This window comes from Raphanus sativus, chromosome 5, assembly GCF_000801105.2.
Source record: "Raphanus sativus cultivar WK10039 chromosome 5, ASM80110v3, whole genome shotgun sequence".
Lineage (NCBI taxonomy): Eukaryota > Viridiplantae > Streptophyta > Magnoliopsida > Brassicales > Brassicaceae > Raphanus > Raphanus sativus.
In genome coordinates, this window is record NC_079515.1 from 24,139,200 (window position 1) to 24,166,136 (window position 26,937).

Consider the following 26,937-nt stretch of genomic DNA (forward strand, 5'->3'; position numbering starts at 1 on the left):
GGGGGCTCGGGGGTGTTAATCGATCGAAAACCTAATCGAACTAAATCAAAATCAACAACGTACAAGATTTCTTAGATTAAACAATAGTCTTATACCCACTAAATCGTCGAAATCGAACTAAACCAAACCATCATGAATTATTTTATATATGCATATATATTTTAATACTTTTATTATATTTTGTATGGGTTAGATACTACGATATTATTGTTACAAAAAAAAGATACTAGGATATTCTACTTTGAATTTGTTTTGGTATAAGGAACTTTATTCACCAATAATATATTCATTTTTAGTCAAAAAAATATACTCAGTTACAGTGTATAAGATCACTTTCAATTGGGGTTCTTCCCATTAAAACTCTTAAAACATGTATTATATATACGCATGTATATATTTAATATTTAGACCCAAAAAATAATATGTATGTATATATATTATATATATATATATATACATAATACATGTTTTAAAAGCTCCAATGCGAAGAATTCCCATTGAAGGTGCTTTAACAAGATCAATCATTTGACCTAAAACCAAATTTAAGTAGCTTGGGCTAAGTTAATGATACTACTATATTTATACAGGGGGAAAGTTTGATTTCAATGAAAGTTAATTTTTTTTTGGTCAACAATGAAAGTTAATGTTTTTTACCATTATTTGTGAAATGCTATGAGTAAAAGGACAAGTGTTTTCTGAGCTAATTTAATGATATAGACGGCAAAATTAGTTCTGCCTAAATAAAGGACTAGAAGTTTAATTGCTGCTAATATGTAGCCGAAAAACAAATATCTAACATTTTATAAAGATATTACATAAATAAATATGGCTAATGCAAATCAATTGAACACGAAAATGAAAGATTTTTAGGCCATTTCCATTAGGGGTTCAAAGCCCAAACTTTTTCCTTTTCAAAAAAAAAAAATTAAATAATTATGGGTCCTACATAAAGTTTAAACCTATCTCGCGAAATTTTTTCTGTGTAAATCTGTTTCTTAACTGTTTCATGGGCCTCACGCGACGTGGCGGGCTGCGATTGATCGGTTATATATATATATATTTTAAACCAAACCGAAAAAAAAAAAAAAAAAAAAATTTGTCTTGGAATTCGAACCCACTACATATCATTCATGGAGATGCTCTTAGAGCAATTCTAAAGAGAATATATCAAGGAGTTATTCACTTTAAAAATAAAGAAATAAATTAGAAAAATAGGAAAGAGAGTGTAATGAGTTTTAAAATCGAAGCTTATAGAAAATTCATTAGAACCTTTAATGTCATGTGTCCACTTATTGTCATCAATTTAATCTTTAAAAAATTGAATTATATAGATAAATTATTTTAAAATAATAATATTAATTTGCTTAGATACTTGTTTTAGATACTAACCAATAATGTTGCTCTTATATTAACTAAGCTATGTAATGTGGTTCAAAGAAGTAATGGGTTGGTAAGATGGGTTCATTCAAACAATTGCATGTGTACATGCTCTTTCTCATTATTGGAGTAGGGGATGACTCCAACATGAAACTACAATCATAACTGATCTTGCACTTATTTGCATATTATTTTCAAGGAGATATTTCACTGAACGTGTAACTAAGAAGACAACATTAATAGTAAAAAATTTAGCAAAAAAAAAAAAAAACTAAGAAGACAACAGTTAAAGAAAAACAAATAAACAGGAAAACACCATGCATCATAGATAGATGTTTAGAACAATCAACGGATCCTTTCTTCATCAACATCACCATATAAGTTGAATATACCATTTAACGTTTTCAAATTCCTCTCAACAAGAATGTGGACGCAGGATCTGGTGAAGTGTTCTATTAGAGGAACACCTTTTCTTTTGATTTTAATTTTTTTGATCAGGATAGCAGGAAATGAACAGAATGCATGAAACAGAACTGAAAAGGGATCGACTCTGATTACTACAAAATAAAGAAATACGAGCATAATTGCTTCTTCCTACAAATTTAGTGAGACTAGCCCCTTCACGGTGACATCTTTCCCCATTTAAATAGCGTCTTTAGTATCCTGAATGCGTCATTCAACGGTCGTATCTTAATTTTAGACATTAAGCATCTGTATTTTCTTGAGCTTAACAATTTTTTTTTGTTAAGTAAGCTTAAAATTTAACACGATGATAGGTTTACAAAGAGATAGGCTCGCAAAGTGACGAGTTATTCAGCAACACACTTAAGTACTTAACTACGTTGTATATTATCAACCATCAGTTTTCCACATTTAAAATTATGTATTGACTCTTCATACAACAAGACTAAAACGCGGTTTTATTGTTGCAAAATGGGAGTCAAAGTTGACAAATCAAAGTCTATAATTGTAGCATCATTATAATAGTGAAATGTTGCATAAAAGATTATTTACTATTTAGTTCCTCTTCAACCCGATTATTTTCTATAATCTCCACTACCTGTGAAATCTTAGACTGGCTGACCTAAAATGTTAGACTGAATAATATAATACTATAATTTTAATATAATTAGATATATATATATACACTAAATTTTAATACTAAAATTTGAACCAATAAAGATGATGATATTTCTATGCTGTTTCATGAATATCTTTTCCATATCTTCTATTGTTTTAGTTTTAAGGTTTATAGAAAAAGATATATATGTATATATATATATATACACACTATAGAAATAAGGGAAATTGCACCATATAACTATAAAAAACACACACATTCTCTCTCCTTATTTCTCTTCTTATCTCTCTTTAACTTCTCACTAAAATTTTAATTACTTCTTTTTTGTTATTTGGCAAATAAGCCCTTAGAAATAATAGGCCATAAAAAATACAAATAAAATAAGAATAGGTAATTCAATGTGTGGGCCCTAGGTAAAAGGACCACCAAGGCAACAACCACAGTGGCAAAGATCCAGCAAACACCACTCATCTCACCAACCCCCTTAACCGGGTCCCACATTATCTGAAAATATACAATCATCATAGTCACTTTTCTCCATATCAGCCACATAAACTCTTCTTTCTAGTTTAATTATTTTTATAATTCTGATAAAATACACACCACATACAAACGTATGACGTGTTCAACTAAATATAACAAAAACTATTATTATAGAAAATATCATCAATTCTGGTGTATCTAATCTACTCGAAAAAGTACAATGATATTGTATATCCTTCATCTTAAAGCACAACATCAATTGCTAATCTAATTATTTCGTGTCGACAACATCTATAATCCATGATTACTTCTTTGGTTTAAGCTTGCAACAAGACTGGCTATATTCTGTTGCTGAGGTCTTAAGAAAACACAGCAAATACAACAAATACTCGAGAGAATATGACAATATATTTTCAAAGAGAAAGAAAAACCTCATCATTGACCCTAATTAACATCCTGAATCCCAATGTTAGACACTAAATTTCACAAAGAACTATCATATTCTCCTAATCTACATCTGCTCTCGTTGATCTTTTGAGATTTGAGTATTAGTGTTGTAGTTGTTAAACACAGCCTGACTTCCAATATTTACCTGATAAAAAATTACTAAAAAAATCAACTCAAAACCTACATGTAACTCATTAGCGGGCATACATAATAAATTGACCGGTGATTGCAATGGCTAAATCACTCAATCTCGGCGTAGGTTAATCTGTCCAAATCAAGATGAGATTCATATCACTTGCAAAGTTATATAAAGTCATGATTTTTAACAAAAATGACATACTTTGTATAGGTACACCGCACAAGTGCGTTCTGTAGCTCTATAGATTGATGAAGTTTCTTTATTGTAGACGCTTCATCAAGATCCACAGCTCCATATATAAACACGTTTATGTCAAGCATTTGTCTCGTCACAGCAGTATCTATCTCCACACCTTTGTCTTTTGCCTCAACTATAAGATCCCTCAAGGAATCACACAACAGCATGCCGCTTTCACATTCTAGGCTTGAAGAAAGAAACTAGTTTAAATGATCAAACTTGTCATGTAAGCAACCAACAGACTGTAAACGCTTACGAAGTGAGATATAAATCCGGAACTCGGGCTCATGAAGGCAATAAAGACAGTAAAGACCTCCAGGTCTCCATGAAAAAAGAACCATGTGACCTGTAGACATAACAAGCACAATGTGAATACAAACAGCAAAGGCTAATTAGTTATAAGTTTTCCAAAAATCCATGAAACATTTGAAACGAAATTTAAAGTGACAGAGATGGAGAAAAAAAGAACAAAAGTACCTCCACAAACTCGTCGATGAGAAAAAAAGAACAAAAGTACCTCCACAAACTCGTCGATGAGTTCATCGATATCTCTCTTGAACAGAGAAAGATTCGTCCTTGACATGCACATAAACATGAGAACTGAAGAAACAAAAATTGGTTCTAAGTTAAAAGGAAACAAGCTTTCAGTTTCTTCTCCGGTTCATTATGGTTTCCCTTTCCTTTTTTCTTTTTGCTAAAATCTATCCAAAACAAAAGATAGAAGAATAAATTCACTAAGTATTGTCTCTAATATAGTAAATCCTCTGCAACATTTTATACTAATATGTCGCATCCCTTTGAAAACATGAATAAGTAAGCTACTCAGAAAAAATGGTTAACACAGAAATTCAACATGACATAAGAGATACTGTAGTCTTGCTAAAAATAATGTTGTAGAGAAATTTTATAACGCATAGAAACATCTTATCTCCTTCGAAAAACTTGTTATCAGAGATTATGTCCCACCAACTTCAATCTCAAAAGACAACACTTAAAAAATAGAAAATTAGTTTAAAACAATGTAAAAGTTTCAGAGTTTCTCCTTAATAGAATTACAGAAGTCATCCAAAACCTAAACACCAGATTAGACTCAAGCACCCTCACAACAATGAAACCATCTTCAATCAAGTTTCAGAATGACTAGCCCATGTTAACAGTAGCAGAAACTAAAACAAGAAAAAAAAAGGAGGTGATGCAAGAAACAAATAACTTATTATCATTGTAAAAGGAACAAGCTAAATTCCATTTATTGTTTTTTTTCTTTTAAATAGCTAGGAGGACTAGAGCTGCTTCCTCTTCTTCTTCTTCTCTCTCATTCTTTTGTTTGATTTGCACTAAACTTGGAACATAAGAGTTGGAGCACACAACTGGATAGAAAGAATAATGGCTAGTGTTGTTATTTCCTCCAAGATCCACTGTTTTAAAGAAGTCATTCTCTCCAATGATGTTAGCTGCGTTGTAGTATACCTTCTTGGACTTGGTATTGGTAACACTGGCATAAGAAAAAACCACAACCCGTTTCTTCTCTTCATCAATGAAGAAACTGCGAGCTCCAAAACAATCAGAACATGGGATAGCTTCCAAATTAATATCAAAAAATTTGCTCCACAACAGCTCATTGGGCTCAATTTTAGTTGTAACCCAAATCCCCACCCCAGGCATATACTTGGCCATACTTAAAACCGCGAGTTTCTCTTCTCGAAAACAAGAGATAGGAGTAACCATAGAATTAAGAGGCCTTTTAGACCAGGGCAGAGGAAGCAGCTCTCCAAATCTCTCCGTTGTAAAATCGAAGCAGACAAGGAAAGTAGTGTACATCTGATCGTCTCTATCGTGGTCCAAAAAGTAAGTGTTTCCTTTCAGCGATGCGCTGAGACGATGGAAGAAGTATGCTCCGCCCCAGCCCCAGCCCCAGTGTAGAGTGACGACATCACCAAGAGTCCTCCACGAATCGGACTTAATATCGTAGATTTCGCATTCCTTGGAACGATAACAACACCTCAAGATTTTGTGGTTACGGTTGGGGCTCTTGTCGTACCCGAGAGCATATAAGTCTGATCTGCTGTAAGGTTCTCTTCTTATTCTTGGTTGGATCCACCTTGTTTGTCCCAAATACGGGTTCCAGAGCATGAGGCGGTACTCGTATGAGTAGCCAACAGTGACGCATAACAACAAGCCGTCGCAGACAAGAACTTTGGATATCTCAACTTCATTATTAGATAAACCAAGTACATCCTTGACAGTGAATTCTTCATGGACATCGAATCTCAATGAACACAGCTTAGAATTCTTTATCATGAACCCTAGAAACTGCTCATCTGCTTTCTCTTTATATAAAAGCCGAGATTTGGATAAAGCGTTCCATCTTTTGCAAGTCGATCTCACTGCTCTTAGACAAGTAATCGGAACCCTTATGAGTATTTCTTCTACCAGATCACACGAAAGATCAGAGATCGTCGCCATTGTTTCCACAAGAAATTAGGGTTTTAAGTTCAAAATAAAAATAAAATAAACGCACGGAAGAGGACGTAGGCAGGGGGCCGAGCAAGCGAAAACATCAGCCGGGCCGTTTTATTGACAAATATATTTAGACATATACTTGGGCCAGCACAATATATAAGGCCCGTGTTTTGTTTTATTATATATATTTTATTTTAACAATAAACTAATTTATTAACTTCTCTTTTCCAAATTATTTGACACCATTTATTATATAAGTACAAAACATAACTTATATATTTAAAAATGTTCTATTATATCGTTTAAATTTTCACACTTTTTAACTATTTTATTAATTGTATTTATTATAATAATTCGACATTGTTTATTTTATGTGTTATTGACAGTTTCATATGTTTGAATAAATTTTCTCCATAATTCGTTTCAGATATCATTTTTTGAGTTTTGAAACTATACCTCATTAGAATGTCATAAAATTTTGGGTGGAATTCGAATAGCTCCTTTCATATATGGATAAATTTGATTCTGATGTTTAAGAATCTAAAAATAAACAAAACTATGTATTTAGACATATCACTATACAATTTATACAAATAAATAAAAAATAACATCGGTGCAGATTGAGCTCTAGTAAACATTATTCCAAAAGACAAAAGTACATGCATAAACATATTATCTGAAATTTAGAATTTTGTTTATAATTATAACATACATGTATGTTGAGTTTCAGTTTTTGTTCATATTTCTTTCAAGCTTTAGTTCTATCTCTCTATATGTTCTCTGGAATACGTTCAAAATCTATGTATGGAGAAAAATATTGTATTAAACTAAAGCAGGTCAAATGCTTGTCCAACACTTATCCAATATGTTATCATTTTCCATCCCAAAGATTCAATGTGAAGAAGTAAACATTTGACACAGCTGTAACTTATCTCTCTGAGATTGCACACTTTGTAGATAACTTGTGACTTTCTAATAAAAAGAAATAAGATATTCGTCTATAGTCAAAATATAATTGTTGAATTAAAATAATAAAGTTTTCAAATACTTAATATTCGTACGAAATAATTGAACAAGTATATTTTATAACCACAGTCTCTGGTCACATCTATAAACTATCAAAAGGGAAGTACATTTGTACTTAACCCAGATTTTTCCACAATAATTACCAACATATGCCACTTATTAAAACACAGTAGTTTGCATTTTTTTTAATTTCCTATAACAAAAAAATCGCTATACCACTCCTACGGTAAAATAATATAATTAATCTATACCAACAAATTCACTTCGGTGGAAAATCTAACTAATTAATGTTAAAACCAGCAGCACACGTACTTTTTATTATTCAAAACCATTCATATAAATGTATGACAAATCGTAAATATATAAATAGATGAATTGTTGATTATGATTTATAAACTAGCTAACCCATTACAAACCAAATGATTGATCACAAGTTTAGAAAAACATATGATTTTATAATTTCAATCATGGTAATTTTAAGGGAATATATAAAAGTTAATTAAAAATATATTTGGTTTGACCCCCATGTTAAAACAAAAATATTGTTCTTTTCCAAAAAAATTAAAATTAAAATATTAACAGCAACAGAACCTTAGATTAACAGCCGTTCTTCACCCGGTTGAAAATTAAACAAAAGAATTGTATAGTTTGATTCTTGATTCACGATTTTGAAAGTTCTCTACAAGAACCGACAAGAGATAAGAAAGAGAGAGAGATAGATAGGTTAGTTGACCGACAGAAACAAAAAAAAAAAGAGAAAGAAGAAAATTAATTGTTTGTTGATCAAAAAAAAGAAAATTAATTGTTTATGGAAAACAACTCTTAACCATTTTTTTCTGTTAGTTTCGCCGACAAAATTTTTTAATGGGCTTGGCATATTAAAAAATCCTTTCAAAATATTAGGAAATCATGCATATTTTAGGATTTTGGGCTATTATAATATAAGTTTTAAAACAATCTTATTTTTGTACATTTACATTAATTTTTAATTTTTAAAAAATCCTGTAGTTAAAAGTTTAAAATATTTAAGCTTACATACACAAGTTATAATAAATTTGAATTTAAAAAAAAACACACAATAATATTTTCATACTAAAAAAATAGATATTTATATAACATTATACTTTATAATCACACACTCAACAAACCGAACAAAATACACCAATATTAAAATTCAACAAATATGAAAGCCGCTAAATTTGTATTTACCATTTAATCTTTCCAAACATACATCCGCGCGGCGCGGATCCAAAATCTAGTAAAATTTATTTGGAAGGTCTTTGACAAAAGACTCGTAGACGCGGTTTACTCGTACGATTTGCCTTCTTCTTTTTGCTTTGTTTAAAGGTTTATTAACCATATAATTGTCAAGGAAAAAACCTCTCTCTCTAAAACACAGCTCCCGCTTCTCTCTAAACACTTCGTCGGAACCCTAGCTCCGGCCCGGTTAATCCGGTGCCGGAAGCGCCTCTCTTTTCCCTTTCTTCTTTTTCCCTTTGCTTTCTCTCCTCCCCCTTGTCCTTAGTCGATATGCTCGTTACTCTGGTGAGATTTCCACTCGATGTTTCTGTCTGATGCAGACGGTGGCTAGATCTGTACGATCTGGAGCTGCGGCGAGGCTAACGTGATGACGGGGAGGGCGAAAGTCGGCTTTTAGGGTTATCGGAGTTACTGGATCTGGTTTTCCCCCTTTCAGATTCACGGTGATTCCGACTCGGCGACGGCGCGTGGTTTCGAAAGACGCTTCTTTTACCTCGGATCTACGTCTACTCGAGACGGTGAGACAAAAGGAGGAAGATTAGACTGCGAACAGACAGAGTTTTGCTCTTCCGGGCTCTCTCCGGGACCACACGAACAATGACTCCCGCAGAGTAAAGGGCCAAGAAGAAGGTATCCAAGCGGTGGTTCGTGGCGGTGGCTTATACCCCAGCTCTGAAAGTTTCTAACTTATGGTACGAGCTCCGCTTCTCTGGAAATTCGGATTTGAAGTATCGACCCGCGTTTACGGCAGCTGGAACCCGACTTTCATTCGGATCTTGTGTCTGTTTTTAGGCTGAGGGTCACAGCAGTTGAAGACCAATAGGATGAGGCTATTTCGACTATGCATCTAAGGTGTTGAAGCCATTGGATCATGAACTTTGATGCCGATTATTAGGGTCCTTTAGCTAGTGTTTACTTGGTCTCGGGTATAGCTCTTAGCTCTGTTGTGCTAGTAGGCGCTGTTGTACCATGAGGTCGAATTAGGAGGTTGAAGAATTGGATCATTCCGGGTCGTGGAGTGATTTCATTTTCATTGTGGTTCAAAGTACTTTGAAGTTTAAATTAGGTAGCGTTGGATCCATTCAAGTGATCCAAGGTGTTACTAGATCACTTCAAAGTACTAGTGGTCAAATTTTCTTGTGGTCAAATCTTTGTATCCACATATTTGGTGAAATGAATGTTGATGTTGAGCAAAAAAAAAAACCATATAATTGTCGTGATGGTGCACTTTTGGTCCTGGAGGTTTTGAAGATTAAATTGCAAAATTTCGCTACAAAAAACTACTTTTGCGTTTCTCAAAAAAAATAATTATATGTTATTTGCCTGTTAAAAAAACCATATATGAACCAGTTATAGTTGAACTAGTGGTAGGACGGATTTCGGGTTGAGGGTGAGATTCCTAATATTCCCGGGTTCGAATCACCGCAGCTGCAAACACCTTTAAGTGGCCACACATATATGAATCAATTGCTTAGGACTCATTTGAACATCCGGGAGAGAATCTATCCGTGGGTTGCACCTCTCATCCGGAGGTTAGGCTTGGTTCTATTAGTGGCCCGGGTTTAACCTTTTCAGTTGCAAAAAAAAAAAAAAACCATATATGTGTTGCGAGAGAGTTGACCTGATTCAAAACACCTTTTTTTTTTTGAAACACCAAAAACACCTTTTCACTCAAAAATATAACAGAGTGAAACCTTTCTTGTTAACAATGTCAATTTAAGTGTGGATTTTTATCCAAAGTAACATTTCAAAAAAAGTTGAGATATACAACGTTGGGCTAACACAATTTTTAATACATTTAAATCTGCACTGAGAACATGAAATATACCTATTGTAATAAACAGTTTCTTGTTGATATAAAAAAAAAGAGAAAGATAAATTTAAATAGAAACCTTGAATTAGTCAAAATCCAATCACATGCATTGGCTCTGTGGCCTATATATTGTCTTTGAGAACTCATTAGTTAATCCTCACTTCAAACACAAACCAGAAGAAAGTTAGCCACCACAAAAATGTCTATCTTCCTTTGTTTCCTCTTACTCTTCCTTCTCTCTTTAATCTTCATAAAAAAGCTTTCACCGTCTAAAGGGAAGCTGCCTCCAGGACCTAAGGGTCTTCCAATCATTGGAAACTTGCACCAACTTGGAAGATTTCTTCACAAATCTCTTCACAAAATCTCCCAAGAATATGGACCGGTTATGTCTCTCCGGTTCGGGGTAGTCCCTGTGGTCGTTGTCTCCTCCAAAGAAGGAGCTGAGGAAGTGCTCAAGACTCATGATCTTGAGACATGTAGCCGACCTAAAACAGTAGGCACCGGGTTGTTTACTTACAACTTTAAAGACATTGGTTTCGCTCCTTTTGGTGAGACATGGAGAGAGATGAGAAAAATCGCGGTGCTCGAGCTTTTTAGCCAGAAGAAACTCAAGTCTTTCAGATATATTAGAGAGGAAGAGAGTGAAGTGTTGGTCAAGAAAGTATCAAAAGCTGTTGATGAGACACAAAACTCATCACCGGTTAACTTGAGGAAAGTGATTTTCTCCTTCACAGCTAGCATCATTTGTAGACTTGCTTTTGGGCAGAACTTCCACGAGTGTGAGTTCGTGGATATGGAGAGAGTGGAAGAGTTGGTGCTTGAGTCTGAGACTAGCCTTGGATCCTTGGCTTTTGCTGACTTCTTCCCAGCGGGATGGATCATAGACAGGCTCTCTGGCCAGCATTCTAAGGTGAAGAAAGCATTTACCAAACTCACCACTTTCTTTCAGTATGTGATCGATGATCATTTGAAGACTGGAAAGTCACAAGATCACTCGGACATCATCAGTGCCATGTTGGATATGATCAGTAAACCCACAAATGCCGATTCTTTCAAAGTCACAGATGACCATCTAAAAGGAGTCATGTCGGTGAGTACTACTAATTTTTAGGTATGAAAGTTTTATATTAAGTTAGGGTTCTAATATAAAATTTTCAATCACGGTTGACCATTTGGACATACGGATGAATGGAAAAATAACTATTTAGAAAAATCTTACATAATCAAATTATAGCTTGGGAGACACGTAACTTAATATATGAACAGTTATCTCGTTTCTGACAATACGTCAAGGACCGGATCTGACACTGTCCCTTGAAACAGTTGGTTTTGGTTCTCAAATCTTTCAGAAGTTATATGCATAGATTCAGATTTTCCAATTTATGAAAATATTTTATTATTTAAGATTTTAGTATTAATGTTTATGGTTTCAAAATCTAAGATCCGGCTTTGAATAGTTGTAGTAATTTTTTCTGACTTGGTTCACATATTACGCTCCCTAATTAAATTTTGATATCCTATTAAAAATACAAAACCATGAAATGATTTGTATATCATTGGAGTAGGATGTGTTTTTGGCGGGAGTGAACGCTGGAGCTATCACGATGATCTGGACGATGACAGAACTAAGCAGACACCCGAGAGTGATGAAGAAACTGCAAGAAGATATTAGAACAACACTCGGACCCAAAAAGGAGAAAATCACAGAAGAAGATCTAGAGAAAGTTGAGTATTTGAAGCTAGTAATCGAGGAAACATTCAGATTACATCCACCAGCTCCTCTCTTGCTCCCAAGATTAACAATGTCCGACATCAAGATCCAAGGCTACAACATCCCCAAGAACACTATGATCCAAATCAACACTTACGCGATAGGACGCGATCCCAAATACTGGACCAAACCTGACGAGTTCGTCCCCGAGAGGTTTGTCGATAACCCTATCGAATATAAAGGTAAGCATTTTGAGTTATTGCCGTTTGGAGCCGGTCGTAGGATCTGTCCTGGGATGGGCACAGGGATCACCATCGTTGAGCTTGGTCTTCTTAACCTTCTTTACTTCTTTGACTGGAGTTTGCCCGAGGGAATGACCGTTAAAGATATTGATATGGAAGAAGATGGAGCTTTCGTCATCGCCAAGAAAGTTCCTTTAGAGCTCGTTCCAACTCGTCATCACTGGTGAAGAACGTAATATTTTAAATAAGATTTTTTAGCTTTTACATACTTGTCTACATACTATTGGCGTGGCTTTGTTTTGTCTTTAACTTGTTTGAGCTTTATCATGTCTTTGATCGGTGTATTACCAAATAATGTTTTAATAATGTCCACAATAAAACTTATTTTGTTATAAAATTATATCGTTCATTTCTTTTACTGAAATGGTCATTTGAATAAAACTTCGTGTTATGCTGACAAACACAAAAAGAAGTTGACACGAAATTAAAGTAATTGCTTCCGCAAGTTTTAAGAAGAAAAATGCTTAGTAAAGTATAACTTAGTCATACAACTCACAACTCAGACTAATTTATAATAAAAAATGATTTTCAAAAGTATGAAGTCTTCTTTTAGTTACTTGTAAGATACTTTTTAAATATAAAAGTTACTTGTAAGATACATTACCAAAGACCAAAACCGTGGAGTCAAAACTTCTGTAATGTTCTTCAAAGATTGAACCGAAGTATTAATTTATAGTTGCTAGACCCAAAACGTCGTTTGTATTGAAAACATAGTAAGGGGGTGTATTGAATTGTGGATTTTCATAGTTTGATTGGATTTGAGAAAAACTGGAATTTGAAGAGATTTGAACTAAAATCTCATTTATATGGGTGAGATTTACAAAAATAAAAAAAGATTTTGGTGATCTATTTGATATTACTAATCTATTTGATTTACAAAAATAAAAAAGTATCTTAAATTTCAGAGTGCTTTAGATCATTTGATATTACTAATCTATTTGTTCAATTATTTAAGAACGTGATATTCAAATGGTTGCTCGTATATTATTCCTTCTGCATCATCTATCACACCGACAAAGTCATTATCATTTGTCTTCTCGCTTTCTTCAAATTGATAAGCCTGTTAGAATCACTCAGTCCCACTGCATTCTGTCCAGTTGCAGTGTTTTGTTATCGTCTTTATCTCTTCAGTTTCACATTCACATATAGATACACATTCAATACTTCATCATCTGCTCTGTTTTTCTTTTCGTTTCAGAGTTCCACCCAAAACCAGAACTGCAACAATAAAAACTGCAAGGCTTTGGTACTAGACTTCAAGATCTTCATCCTATTTTATAGTGGCCATAGGTTTTTGTAGATCCAAGTTGTTGTTGTAGAATTGTTAGTATTCTGGATTCCACCATCAATTTGTTGAATTTACCATTGGCATCACAAAAACCTTGATTGATGGCTTCCACTAGTAACATCAATAACAACTTGTGCACATGTTCAAACCATGAATGGTATTGACATTTACCTTTTATGGCTTTAGGATCTCACATTTTTTAGAAGGCAACTAGTCATATAACACCATAGAGATTAAAAAAAACTAAACTAACTAATCTATAGTCTTTATAACAAATAGTGAATTGTCAAGTTCTAAATTGACCGTGAAAGACTCAAACTCATAGACAAACATCATTCAGATTCATGACAAGTACACAAAATAATGAAACTAGTCTGAAACAAAAGTAAACTGAAAAGAATACTCACTTTGATAAATAAAAGAGTGATTGATGCACGTATCCTATCCTCAGTTTTGCAAGCCTCTCCCCACCCCCATGTTACTGATCTTATACACATAGATATACACATAATATACCTATCTAATCCTAATAAAAAAAACGTAAACAAAAAAGAAGTCTATCATATTTATTTATTTTTGTAAAGAACAGCCCATAAAGCTTTTGAAAGTTAAAGCAACGTGTTTTTCGAGAAGTCCTTCTTCTCTGTTCAATCAGAACACATATCCGATCTACTACTTTAGCTTGCATATTTGGAGCAGTACTCTCACAGAATACTTCCTAAAGCTTTTGAGAGTTGAAGCAACGTGTTTCGAGAACCATGATAAGGAATCGACGAAGGTGGCAGAAGCTTCATCGTCACTGTCGTGCTTGCGAGAAAGCAAAAGTGCGGAGACGTTGTCGAAGTTCAGGTCAACATAGAGGTATAGAGGGAAAATTTCTGGTGTAGACACTGGTTTGTGAGAAATTGTGGTGGAGTCGTAGCACTTGAAATATGGATCATCGATTTATTTGGCCAAAATTTTATATTGCTTTTGGGTTTTGTCAAATAACAGGTATAGAGGTGTGATTTGTATTATGCTAGTTTTGACTAAAAATCATAGATGTCGTTGCTTCAAATCTTTTTGTTAGATTTTTTGTTTCAGAATAGTTTGTCTTTCAATAACAGTAGATTTGATTTAGTTTTTGTAAATTGTTAATTGAATAATATTTGTGATGACTTTAGATAAATATCATATTCAATAACACAAGATTTGCGAAAAAAATAGAAATCATTAGTTGAATAACAGGGGATTTTAAAACAAAACCAAAACACTCTAAAATCAATAATTCAATACACCCCCCTAAATTTTGAAAATTGTATTTGTTTTCTTGTTAAACTAAAAAGAGAAGCATTTGAAGAACATTGTTTTAACACCTATTTAACTAATAAAATGAGAAATTAGTTATTTATATTTGTGCTTTTAAGAACTTGGAGATATACTAAAAAAACTGAAATTTCGTTAGTAATATTTTATTATGGCATTACATGATATAAAATTAGTAAGAACATGGATATTGACAAAAAAAGTAAGAACATGGATAAAGATGATAGGTTTGAAGGGGGTTTCAATGATCTTTAGAAACTTTAGTTGCACCAAAAAAAAAGAATTAGAAATTTGATGATCCACAACATAATTAATGTTTTTTAGTGGTTACACATATCAATCAGTTAGTTCTACAATAATGTTTAGAATTTTCTATCGCCACGTTATGTTGTTGTTTGTTTGGTCAGAGATAGATCTTTATAACTAACTGTGTGTTTCTGGGACTTATGCTTCTCCGTCCGTACATCAACAAGATATGCCTCCAGAAAGTTGTTTAATTCAAAAGTTCCTAACATAATAATAAAAACTTTGATTTAATGGAAAAACCTAAACACATGCATTGCTTAAAATATTTGCCTATTTGAGAACAAATTGCACAGAATCTAATCAGTGCGGAAGATTGCAGAGAAAACATTGCGGTGTGTGTAACTGAACAGAACATGAGTGTCTGAAGTGGTGAAGAAGATTCAGGACGCAATGAGGATGGAGAAGGAGCATTCCCTCAGCTTGCAACATTGGGGTGTTGTAGAAATTATGTAGTGATGACTTTGAGATATGCTTTTAGTCTCCAATGAACATAACTCAGGAAGTGATTACATGTTTAGTATTCTCAGAGATGTAAACTACATTTTTTTTGCTTCACTGTCTCAGTGTTATATCTAGCATTGTTGGTATTTTTTTTCACCTCTGGAAACATATCTAAAAAGCCACTGATGCATTACATAAAGCATTCAAGATACTACCAGAAATTTAAAAGAAAGCCACATAGGCATTACATAATAACCATGCAAACATCAACAAGTTCATAACAGTCCTGAAACAAACGAAACCCATACTAAACCATAGAACTCAACTCATGATAATGATATGATGATGATGGTGATGAACTGATGAAGAGAGACTCAACCACGTGTGACTGTGACTTTGATCGAGTGAACTTTCTTCCTGACATGAAGCATCTCGCAGTGGACTGTATCTTGCTCTCTGACCCTGTTCCTTCTGCAAACCCTGTTCCATCCTTTGAGGCAAACCCTACCATCAGGCATTTTCCCTCTTTCCCCTTTCATGACCCCTTCTGCATCAATGTACTTGATGCTGTCTCCAAACGTAAGCCCATGTTCATTAACCACATTTGCTGGAATTAACTTCACAAAACAAAACATGTGTAAGCCATATCGAAAGAAGGAAAAGGATTAACAGTAAACGAATCTAAAGTCCTTTCTCTACCAGCTCATATATCCTCTGCTTGAGTTTGGTTGTAAAACATGGATTTCCAGTGACCTCCATACTCGAAAGCCCTGCAACAACAGAGGCAAGACATGCTTTAGTAATGGCTTTGCGTGTTTACTAGTAACTACCAAGAATAACATTCTCACCTGCATCATCATCTGATACTGTCACGTTGCTGCTAACATCTGAATCATCATCTGCAGAAGAATCTTCTTCTTCTTCACTTCCATCAGAATCATCGTCAGAAACCTCCACTGTCTCCACCACTGCTCTTGTCTCTTTACAACCACAATGACCGTAGACACTCACTTCAAACGTGTGGTGGCCATCATAGACAAAGGTCAAGAACTCACCGTCCTTGAGTTCATGCTCCTCTGCAAATTTGGACCATCCAGATGTGAAATAAGCACATTCACGGATCTTGGTGAAGCTCACAGTCCAAACTCCACCTCCAGTGCCTTGGAGCTTAGCTTTCTGTGGAAGTGGATCTTCGAGATGCTCATTAAAGGACATGGGAATCCCCTGAAACATCATAAACAAAGAAGAATCTTTTCTATCACTTTCACTTGATCTCTATCTTACTACTTGATGCAGGAAACATGACAAAGACAAAATCCAGTGCTAGCTGCTAAGTCACTAAAGCGTCTTTCCTTAAGACATAACTCTCTAGCTACTGCTAGAGGCTAGAGCTTCCTAAAAGTCTAAGACTTTTACTTGGTCAAAGAAGAAACAAAAAAGAGAGAGAGAGAGGGAAGATATGTACCATTGATTCAGAGGCTGTTTCCGAGAAGAAAACCTTGAAGAAACGAGGAAGAACATCGTCTTCATTTTCATCCATGGAGGACAATGGAAGAGATAGAGCAAGTGTATAAGAAATGAGTGTTATCTTTGCAGAGAGAGAGATATGAGAGACTGTGAAGCAGTGAAGGAGAGAACGAGTCAAGAGAAATGAGTCAAAGGCTTTGAAGAAAAAGACTGTGTGCAGGAGAGAACGAGTCAAGAGAAATGAGTCAAAAGCTTTGAAGAAAAGGACAGAGTTGTTATACATATCATGTTGAATACATCAACCAAAGTTCATTAAATTACTTTCTGCTGCTTCTGTCTGGAACATACTAATAAGTAGTCTACTTTGAGACTAAAGCAGTGCTACTTTCCTTTTGAATTGTACTAACACATGTTGAACGTACTATAAGTAGTCTCCTTTGAGACTAAAGCAATGTTTCTTTTTTGTCTGATTACTCTGTGCACCACCAATACACGTTATCGCATTGACACAGACATCTATGCATCCCTGAGGATGAGTGTGTTTGCAGACTCCAACTTTTAACTTTCTTTTCTTAATATTGTAATACTAAGTTTATCATATAAACTAGTTTGATTTAAATTTCTCTAAAGCACAATTGATAAATATTACTGTTTTTTTTTTACTTAAGGGATGGGTTACATTACATAAGAATCTAACATGCAGGGAGGAGGGGGGTAAGTTCTATTAAAAGAAAAGAAGAGAACACAACTCCAATAACTATTGGATTCCTTAAGGCATTATCATCTTCTTGATTCCGTCACCCCTCAAGTTGATCCTCTGCATTGATTTTGGAATACAATTTGTTTTGCAGTTTTGGGGACGGGGCAGAGACAAGCCTTGAACTTGCTGCCTTAGTTCTTATATTCGACGACTCTTGTATCGGTGACTTTCCAACCTTCTTACCTGCAGATGAAGATGATCCCTGTCTACCCTGTTTACCAAAGAGAGAGAGACATCAGAGAATACTTACAGAGCTGGTTTCAATCATAAAGAACAACCAAAATTGCAAATTTGGTCTCTATTTTTTTTGTCATGAATTTTGGGAACTTACTCCATCAAAGAAGCCGATTTTTGGTGAGGGCACACGGAGACCTGATTGTTTCCCGGAACCTGGAGGAACCAAACCACCATTGATAGCTGAAACTCGCTTGGTGCCTTCCTTAGCATCAGCTTGAACAACAGATGCATCTTTAGAGATTTTGAGAGACCTCACAGTATCATTCGCAGGAGCCTTTTCACCAGAGACGGTTTTCTGGATAGTTTTAGCCGTTTGGCTACTTGCAGAAGCACGTGATGACTCTGATGAACAGTCACTGATAGAACCAGCAGATGAAAGGTTGCACTTGGTTGTCTTCTTGGTTGGTTGGGGTGGGATTCTCGGCTGGCCCATACTACCTCTAGATGTAGATTTATTCGCCAATGACTGGGAAGCTATTATTCTGGAACTTGACTCATTCTTCTTCTTTATCTGATTTAGAGAAGATTTGTGAGAAGCGCTGGATGAAGCAGCACTGGCACAGCTCTCTAGCGAAGAGCAGGAAGATGTCAATTCATTCTTTGAGGCAGCTGAAGCACGCAAAGTTGACTTAAGTACAGCAGGTTTTGGCAATGTGGGTCTTCGTGAAATGGATACTCTAGGACCCAATGGCTCTTTACCTGCATACATTCAAGGTCATCAAATATGGGACGAAACAGACAAGTAATACAAACCTTTACGACAAAGAGTACTGAGACTAACCCGCAGGTAATTTGGAATCTTTTTCGAGTTTAGTTTTGTTAACATCTAGTGAAGCCCTGCTCGTTGATGTAGTTGACAAAAGCCTGACTTTGCCGAGTCTGTTAGGTGCTTTGGAAACGGATGTACTGAGACCTCTTGTAGCGGAAACAGGCTGTATATCAGGTAAGCCACGACAAGTTATAACAAGCTCCTAATAAATAAACTTAAAGAGACAGTTGTTACAGTTCGAGTTCATTAATCACCAGAAGAACCCATTAAAACATAAGATTAACACGTAAATCATGTAGGCTGTAGTTAATATGCACCTGAACGTGAATGAGGATGATATACCTGTTTTGTTGTCTTCCCTGGTCCGTTTGCTCTAATACTCAGCTTTTTAGGACTGGCTTTGGGTTTCATCTAAGAATAAATAAATAATCAAAGAAAGGTTAGGAGAGGAGGAAGGTCAAGAAAAGGCAGTAGGCGCAGTTGTTAGCAGATTTACCTTCTCCTGAGAGGCAAGGACGTCCACTGTACTTGGAGCTGGAAGTTCAAACACGGTATGCAAAAGACGGTTAACATGGAAACAAAACTTTACAAAAATGTAAACACCTTGAAACAGTAACTTCCAATGACAGAAAACTAAAACACAGTAGCTATAAACTCTTCAAAAAGTAGATGGCATCTAAAGGTAGCTCACATTAAATACTGGTTCATAACTGTGAAGGCCTTAATGGTGGAAGCACAAACACAGAACTAAAACGTAGACCTTACTGCTACGTAGAAAGCCACTAAGAGAATCAAGCTCGAGCTAAACCATAGAAAGTAATTACATTTAAAGATACGTGGTAATGTGTGGTAAAGCCATATATCCCCTTAAACAGGCAAAGCTAGTTCATTTCCCCCTTACACAAGAGAAATAGTAAAAGAGGACTTACTTGGACTGGTTGCTACTTCTATTGATACCAGATCTTTATCATTTCCAGGTGTAAGAGCATCAGACGCCTTAGCAGACCTTTGAATAGACGCTCTAACATCTTCAAACAGAACAAACTCCTGACTGTTTTCCACAGTGCAGTCGCTCTGAAATGTAGAAATGGATTCCGTAGATCTATTAACATCCTCTTGAATAGTCGGCAAACCCTTCCTCTCACTCTTATGGTTGCTTTCCATCATACTGGATAGCTCTTCAGGTTCCAAAACACCTGATTTTTGACAAGTACACCAAATGAGCAAACTCACTTAACAGTTAACAGTGTAACACAAAAGGGTAGCTGCTTCGAAAATTCAATTAACCTTCGCTAGTGAAGAAGGCATTGTCCCAAGCAAGACTCTTGCGCAAGTTATACTTCCCACTCTTGATCACCTTCTGAGGCTCAGGCGACTCACGAGGTTGAAGCATATCTTCCTTCTCTTCTACTGAAGATACCAGTGTCTCTTCATCATCATCGCAGGGCTCTGTCTCCCTCAAGAAAGCTCGATCCTTTTCTTCTTTCAAACACTTCTCATCCTCATCTGCCTCTGAATGTTAGCATTAAAATAAGAGAGTTAACCAAAAATGTAAAGCAAAAGACCAAAACTTTACCAAGCACAAATCAAGCGAGAATCTCTCTATCTGATAAACCCTATACAGTGAAGGCAGATTCGGAGAGTTAAAACAAAACCAAGAACCCAATCAAAAACGCTAATTTTTACCGGAAAACTCGTAGCTGGTGGGATTAGGAAAGGAGGAGAAGAGGAGGCTATCGTCCTCAGCAGCGACATCAATCAGACCAAGGCCATCGACCTCGCCCTCGCTTTTCTTGTTCTCGTTATCTTCCATCAACAGAGAGAGAGAGAGAATTGAGATGACTAATCGAAATGACCCCAGATCCCCCCACTGATTTTGAGATTTTGAATGAACAAGTGATTCCTTTTCTTCCCACCTATCTAGAGAGATTCGAGGGTTTTTGAGTTAGTGAGCGCGGTTGAGTTGTTTCCCAATAACTGGATCGATTCTATTTGGTTCGGTTTGTTCCGGTTTAGGTACTTTATTAAGGATGTAATCAATCGGTTCGCTCTAATTCTTGAACCCAGATTTATAAACCTCAACCAGTTCCAACTAAACCGTATGAGTATATATCCTTCACTCCCCCGTAGACACCACACCACTGGAGTCAAGTGTAGAACAAATATTTGTTTTTTACTTTTTTTTATGAAACAAAGCCAAAGCAAGTGCAAATAAATCAATAAGGGTTTCTTCTTAAGACCCGAAAGTTAAGAAACTAAAAAAATCAAATGTAGAAACAAAGTTGCTTCTCAATTCTCATCTTTTGAGAAAACTACTACAACACAATCATATACAGAGATACCACAACTCAAATATATTGATCTCAGAAACAAGAACATGAATAGATGAATCTCCGGAGATTGTGATGAATATTCTTCTACTACTACTCTGCGTTCGGCATTTGAACCATCATATGCGAAGAGCCCTACAGTTACAAAAAAAAAAAAACAGTTTAATCAGTTTTTCATTTGGTAATTTCATGGTGATGCATATGTAATATTTCATCAAGTACATTACAGTCGTTTTAAGCTCTTATGTGTACTCTTATTCCTCCTCTGTGTGAGCGTACATAATAAGTAAAAAATAGCCTTTGACTAAGCGAAAGCACTTACTTGAGAGTTTCCATAAGGACCCTGTGAGAAAGAGCCTTGCTGCTGACCATGCTGCAGAAACTGTTCAGAAAGGGTAAAGACGGGGAAAATTTTAAACTAAGTCTGACACAGAACATAAGCAGAACTCACAATGCGGAAAAAAGAAAAGATACGTAAATTGGAGAGATTACTTACTTGGCTTGGTTGACCATCTCTCTTAGCACTCGATTCCCCGCCTTTTCCTGATCCCTTGTTGTCACCCTATATTCAGACAGATAACGATGTCAGAGACAATACTAATGAGATAAATTCATCCAACATATGCCTCCGAAAGAGAAGCCACATATATCTCAAAAAGATTGCAATAAGATTATGAAAAATGAGAGAACCACTGACCTCCATCTGCAAGATTCCAATCCATATCGCATACAAGGAAAAAAAACATAAAGAGTCAGTTAGTGAGCTAGATGCACAAAACCTCTTTCATGTATCACCACAGTTCCCACATACCTCCCTGTATCTCGTCAGGTAAAACTTGAGGGGTTCAACGTACTCTTCAAAACCCAAAGTGGTCATAGCCCAAAGCAAATCATCTCCATTAATAGTCTTCCTCTTCTCCCTCTGACACTTATCACTCGCTCTGCTTGTCAATATATACACAACACCCATCAAAAAAAAAAAAACATAGTGAACTCATAACAGTGAAAAAGGAATATAAAAACAGCATATTCCAATCAATCTCTCCCCAAACAAAAATCAGATAATTGACTCAAAACCCTAAATCCCAATTCAAAGTTCCACTTACTCGCTGGTGACGAAGCTGATGAACTCAGAGACGCACTCCTGCATCGTCTCTTTAGCATCCTTAGCGATCTTCCCGTTAGCAGGCAAACCCCTCTTCATGATTCGGCTTATGTTAGCGATCGGGAGGAACCTATCCTGCTCGCGAACGTTCATCGACCTCGGGCTCTGATCTCCGCCGCTCTCGTGGCTTCCGCCGCCTCCTACTCCGGGACTCATCCCCGACGACTTCGCCTGCGAATCCGCCATCTACGGCAATCAATCAAAAGGCGTTAAGAAACAACATTCATTCTCTCCCCCGAGAAAACAGACACTGAGAGGAGAGAATCAACGAATAAACCTGAGAGCTAGCGCGAGATGGTTTGAAAAAGGCGGGAGAGAGTGAGGATGGTCGGAGGAGAAAGAGGGAGATTGATCGGACGCTGGAGAAGACAAGAGGCGAGAAGCTCTGCGATTGCGAGATTAGGGATTTAGCCTTTTTTATCACCGTCCATTTATTATTTATATAATTACAGTATATTCTCTTTTTCCCTAAAATATGTGGAAACATATCAAAAATAATAAGCATGCGGGTTGGTTAGTTTGGTTTTGTCGGTTAGTTCAATAATTTTAGATTTTCTTTAAGTTTGATTAAATTCAGTTAAATTCGGATAATTTTGATTATTTACAGTTCAAAATATTAGTATAAATTGATTAAATATATAAAAAATATGAGCTAACAAATTGTTAAATCGAACTGATTGGGTTAAATTTAAAAATGAGCTCGGACATAATCTGAAAACCAAAATTTTTGGTTCGCGGCATACTGTTTAGAACTATTTAAGTAATAGTTTGCTTAGTTTTAGCATTTGAAGTAATATCTAGCTCAAAAACTGCCATGTTTAAAACTAATAAAATAGAAAAATGTAATTCCTTTAGAGGTCCACAGAAAGCAATGTAGTTTATTTAGTGACCAAGTTCCAAACCAAAAATAACCTGGAGGTCTTTGATTCTTGAATGCAAAACATCACTTAACAATACAGTTTTCAACACCAAATGAGGCACAACACTTACAAGAAGAAGAGAAAATAAACTTATAGAAATCAAATCGAATTTTACAAATTTACAAACAATAGCAATGCCAATTTTTTTCAATATCTTAAAATAAAACCAAAACAAAGAATCATATTATTACTTGTGGTTTTTCTTGAGTAACACACCAAACTTCTTCAACATTTTACCATTCTCAATAGAATCAGTTCTCTCCTCTTCACTGTTCAGTATAGACGCCGCCGTCTCAGCCGCTTTCCTCCACTGCTCACACTGAACCTTCACTCTTCTTAGCTCAGCTTCCGTGGCTTCATTGTTTGCGGTCTCAACTCTCTTCTCCATTTCACTTCTCAGCCTCTGCAACTCCATCTCCTTATCAACCAAACACCCTCTCACTTCCGCTAAATCTGACTCGAGCTTCTTGAAATCTTCAGCAACTTCATATCCTTTGCTCAAAGCCTCAGCTTCAGTTCTCTTCAGCTCTTCAGCTAACTCTGCCTCTCTCTGTGCACATTTTGTCTTAACCGCCTCTGCTTGTTCGTAAGCGCTTCTTATCTGCAACGTGCTCTGTATATACTCATCTTGGTACCTTCTCTCCGCTACTTCAACCGCAGATTTCAACTGGCTTATCTCTTGCCTCGCAAGTTCCATCGCTTCTTTCAGAGTTTCCACTTCCCCTGATGATGATGATGAGTCTCTAACGAGTTTCTCTAAAGACCTTACCTCAAACCTTGACTTCTCTAGCTCGGATTCAGTCTCGAAGAGCTTTGACTTGAGCTTCTGAACCTCGGTAATGGCACAAGACAAAGCAGCTGAGTCCATTCCGTGTTGTCTCTTCATAGCATCAACCTCAGATTGCCACGTCTTGTCTCTCTCCTGTGAGAGTTTACGCAGCTCCTCGATTCTTGAATCCTCTGAGGTATTGATCTCCATTAGCTGATGCTTGGCTTCTTCGGCTTCTTGTTTAGCTTCTCTCTTCAATGCTTCTGACCTGTTTAGCTCTTCTTTTGCCTTCTTAAGCTCTTCTTGAAGCCGAGACACCTGAGATTCAAGCTCTGGTATCCTCCCTGTCCTCTTCTTCTGAATCTTTGAAAAACATCGACAAAACGTCATTTGACAAATCAAGAATCTTTCAATATCAATGTAACTAACTACAAGAGTATACCTCATTGAGAGGGATTCTTGGAGAGCGGCGATCAGCAGTGGCTACTTTAGGGGTTTGAGTTTTTGGTGATGTTTTGGTTTTTGGATCAGATTCTACTCCGCTTGGCTTATTAACTCTCCTAGCAAGTTTGGGAGCTGGTAAAGATGATTTCTTCTGAGGGAGCTCCAAAGAACCAGGCCTATCAATCACAAGAACATCAAGAACATTGCAAAAGTATAAAAATAAAAGAATTTCCAAGAAACATGATGAGATCACTACCTTGATTTTGTAGTTTGCATTATTTTTTTGGGATCAAGAGTTTAAAACCCTCTTTGTGTTGTGTGTAATGATTGCTTCTTATCTGACGAAACTACATGAAGACAAAGTGAATGTGTGAAAAAGAAGCAAAAGAGGAAACTGGAAGTAGAAAAGATTATCATAAGGATATATACAACAGACTCGAAGTTAATAGAAAGCTTAAGCAAAGTGTACAAAAATAACAAATAAAGAGATAGAATATAGTAGTATACATTATGAGTTAGCTTCAAAGAGACTACTATTGCCACCAAACGAAAGGTGTAGAGACAGAAAGATAATACATTCTGAGGTCTTATTTAGAAGAGAAGTAGCCGTCAATGTGATGCATCAAATCAAAACAAAGATAAACCCTATTACAAGCAAAGAAAGCTCCATATCTTACACATAATCTTTTTCGGTTGTTAAGTCACCAATTTTTCTGGTTTTTTTTGTTTTTACTTTCAGAAGAAAAAATGGAGTTATGTGAGAGAAGAGACAATATCTTGGCATTTAGTCAATGTGAGATTTTTGTTTTATTAGGTGGATCTTCCCAAAAAAGAAACACAGATCCAAAAAGTTACAATACCCAGAAAATTAATCATTTACATATTACCTAAAACTAGAATCTTTTTAACATATTCTGCAAAAAGGAGATTAAAACAAACAACAAAAACACTTTTTTGCTTTTTGCAGGAAGAATAATAAAACTTCACTGAATTTTTTTTTTTTGCAAAGAGCTTAAGGTTTACTTCACTGAATTTGAGTAGAGGTAAAGCATATATAAACCTTAAACTCATACAATTCTACAGCAAACACAAACATGTAAAGTTACCTAGAAACGCAAAAAGAATGTTGCGTTCTAACTGTGATCACATTCAAAACCTGAAGAATGAAAAGTTTTTCACAAATCAAAGAAAAATTCAATTTAGGATTGGTAACAAATCATGTGAATGCATAAAAAAAATAAAGGAGAGAAATATTCTTTTGACAAAGTCGTGAAGAAATATTCTTTTTACCTGCACTGTCGATTTAGCTTCCTTTTGTTGAATAAATCGAACTAATAGAAAGAAGGAAAAAAAAGACAAACGAAATTGAAGAATTGCAAAATGAAGTTTTAGAACTGATCTTCAGACATCACTCGTCGGATTGCCTTTTTTTTTGCTCAATGCTCAGCAACATTAGTTTTCAACAAAGTTGAAAAATAAATACTATTATCAAAAATAACCCCAAAAGTAATGATTGTGTTGTTTCCACATCTCTTCCTTTACTTTGAATATTTATTTTTTGTAAACCTTTTCACATTAGTGGCATACATTTGACCTTGGATTCGTTTTCGTTCAACTGAAAACTCCATTTAGCTATTTGGAATCATCATTAAATTCTCATGGGGGTTTGATAATGTCATCACCAAAATATTTAGGGGGCTATTCTGGAAATAATTGAGAGAATGAAACGAAAAGTAAAAGAACGTGGAAGAGGCGTTTTTTTAGCTACGCGCTTGTTGACGGCCCCGAGTCACGTGCCATTGTTCGGCCTCATATTGCTCCACTTTAGAACGGTCACGCAACACTAGTCACAAAACAAAGACAACCCTATCATTTTTTCTGTAATTATAAAATCTACATTTCTTTTTAGATTTAATTTAACAGCCTTTTGATCATGTTATCATGTTGTGGACCAGATGGTCCACATCTTGGGTATGAATTATCTTACGTCCGAATTATTGTCTTCAGTTTAGTAAGTCACATGTTACAGCTTGATCATATCCATTGATCGGCGGAACACGTGTTGTTGATTAATCTAATCTATTAAAAGTGAAGTACAAATTTAAATTAACCCTGAATTTTTCTAAATAATTACAATTGAATGCCATTGATTTAAACACAATAGTTTTAGTAATAATTAAAAGCCTTTTCGTCAATTAACCAGCCCATTATGATTGACTTTCCCATTATTAACATGATTTATCTCATAACAAACAAAAATAACTCGGTTTACTATTTACTAGCCGGCAAAATTTTCCAATCTTTGCATAAATTGGTTTACAACTATTAATAAACCAAGATTCTAAAATCAAGTGCACATAAAATTAATATTAGTTTCAAGCAAAAAAAAATCATTATCGG

General features: G+C 35.5%; 6 protein-coding genes, 1 long non-coding RNA gene and 1 pseudogene across 8 annotated transcripts; 1 reads left to right on the forward strand and 7 right to left on the reverse strand.

Moving 5' to 3' along the window:
• Positions 1 to 3,749: 3,749 nt before the first annotated feature.
• On the reverse strand, positions 3,750 to 4,682 carry LOC108858559 (uncharacterized). Its single transcript, XR_008946535.1, has 3 exons — positions 4,242 to 4,682; positions 4,021 to 4,110; positions 3,750 to 3,950 (listed from the first exon to the last, which is right to left on the reverse strand). It is a non-coding gene; the product is annotated as an uncharacterized LOC108858559 (long non-coding RNA).
• A 47-nt stretch (positions 4,683 to 4,729) lies between these two features.
• On the reverse strand, positions 4,730 to 6,250 carry LOC108858558 (F-box protein At3g19880-like). Its single transcript, XM_018632471.2, has one exon. It carries the CDS (start codon positions 6,225 to 6,227, stop codon positions 5,028 to 5,030), a length of 1,200 nt encoding a protein of 399 aa, XP_018487973.2. The 5' UTR covers positions 6,228 to 6,250; the 3' UTR covers positions 4,730 to 5,027.
• A 4,240-nt stretch (positions 6,251 to 10,490) lies between these two features.
• On the forward strand, positions 10,491 to 12,694 carry LOC108860250 (cytochrome P450 71B5). The gene is made up of 2 exons (XM_018634150.2): positions 10,491 to 11,413; positions 11,889 to 12,694. Exons 1-2 carry the CDS (start codon positions 10,523 to 10,525, stop codon positions 12,501 to 12,503), a joined length of 1,506 nt encoding a protein of 501 aa, XP_018489652.1. The 5' UTR covers positions 10,491 to 10,522; the 3' UTR covers positions 12,504 to 12,694.
• Positions 12,695 to 13,251: 557 nt separating this feature from the next.
• LOC130494944 (uncharacterized) lies at positions 13,252 to 14,418 on the reverse strand (annotated as a pseudogene).
• On the reverse strand, positions 13,947 to 17,409 carry LOC108859906 (B3 domain-containing protein REM20). Its single transcript, XM_018633808.2, has 4 exons — positions 17,142 to 17,409; positions 16,525 to 16,900; positions 16,376 to 16,446; positions 13,947 to 16,293 (listed from the first exon to the last, which is right to left on the reverse strand). The coding sequence occupies exons 1-4, from the start codon at positions 17,214 to 17,216 to the stop codon at positions 16,051 to 16,053; spliced, it is 765 nt and encodes a 254-aa protein (XP_018489310.1). The 5' UTR covers positions 17,217 to 17,409; the 3' UTR covers positions 13,947 to 16,050.
• Positions 17,410 to 17,778: 369 nt separating this feature from the next.
• LOC108863340 (uncharacterized) lies at positions 17,779 to 20,848 on the reverse strand. The gene is made up of 8 exons (XM_018637734.2): positions 20,596 to 20,848; positions 20,197 to 20,421; positions 19,839 to 20,105; positions 19,406 to 19,443; positions 19,252 to 19,320; positions 18,922 to 19,072; positions 18,235 to 18,839; positions 17,779 to 18,114 (listed from the first exon to the last, which is right to left on the reverse strand). The coding sequence occupies exons 1-8, from the start codon at positions 20,720 to 20,722 to the stop codon at positions 17,941 to 17,943; spliced, it is 1,656 nt and encodes a 551-aa protein (XP_018493236.2). The 5' UTR covers positions 20,723 to 20,848; the 3' UTR covers positions 17,779 to 17,940.
• A 273-nt stretch (positions 20,849 to 21,121) lies between these two features.
• Positions 21,122 to 22,842, reverse strand: LOC108863339 (nuclear transcription factor Y subunit B-10). Its single transcript, XM_056985982.1, has 6 exons — positions 22,682 to 22,842; positions 22,346 to 22,590; positions 21,937 to 22,180; positions 21,736 to 21,801; positions 21,562 to 21,621; positions 21,122 to 21,374 (listed from the first exon to the last, which is right to left on the reverse strand). Exons 2-3 carry the CDS (start codon positions 22,588 to 22,590, stop codon positions 22,024 to 22,026), a joined length of 402 nt encoding a protein of 133 aa, XP_056841962.1. The 5' UTR covers positions 22,682 to 22,842; the 3' UTR covers positions 21,122 to 21,374; positions 21,562 to 21,621; positions 21,736 to 21,801; positions 21,937 to 22,023.
• Positions 22,843 to 23,400: 558 nt separating this feature from the next.
• On the reverse strand, positions 23,401 to 26,040 carry LOC108857017 (interactor of constitutive active ROPs 5). 2 transcript variants are annotated; one of them, XM_057010142.1, is made up of 5 exons: positions 25,828 to 26,040; positions 25,644 to 25,693; positions 24,794 to 24,884; positions 24,536 to 24,713; positions 23,401 to 24,450 (listed from the first exon to the last, which is right to left on the reverse strand). In XM_057010142.1, the coding sequence occupies exons 3-5, from the start codon at positions 24,811 to 24,813 to the stop codon at positions 23,512 to 23,514; spliced, it is 1,137 nt and encodes a 378-aa protein (XP_056866122.1). In that variant the 5' UTR covers positions 24,814 to 24,884; positions 25,644 to 25,693; positions 25,828 to 26,040; the 3' UTR covers positions 23,401 to 23,511. The 2 variants fall into 2 exon arrangements, with proteins under 2 accessions (XP_056866122.1, XP_018486436.2); XM_018630934.2 differs by having other exon boundaries at positions 23,401 to 24,456; positions 25,828 to 26,034.
• Between the last annotated feature and the right edge of the window lie 897 nt (positions 26,041 to 26,937).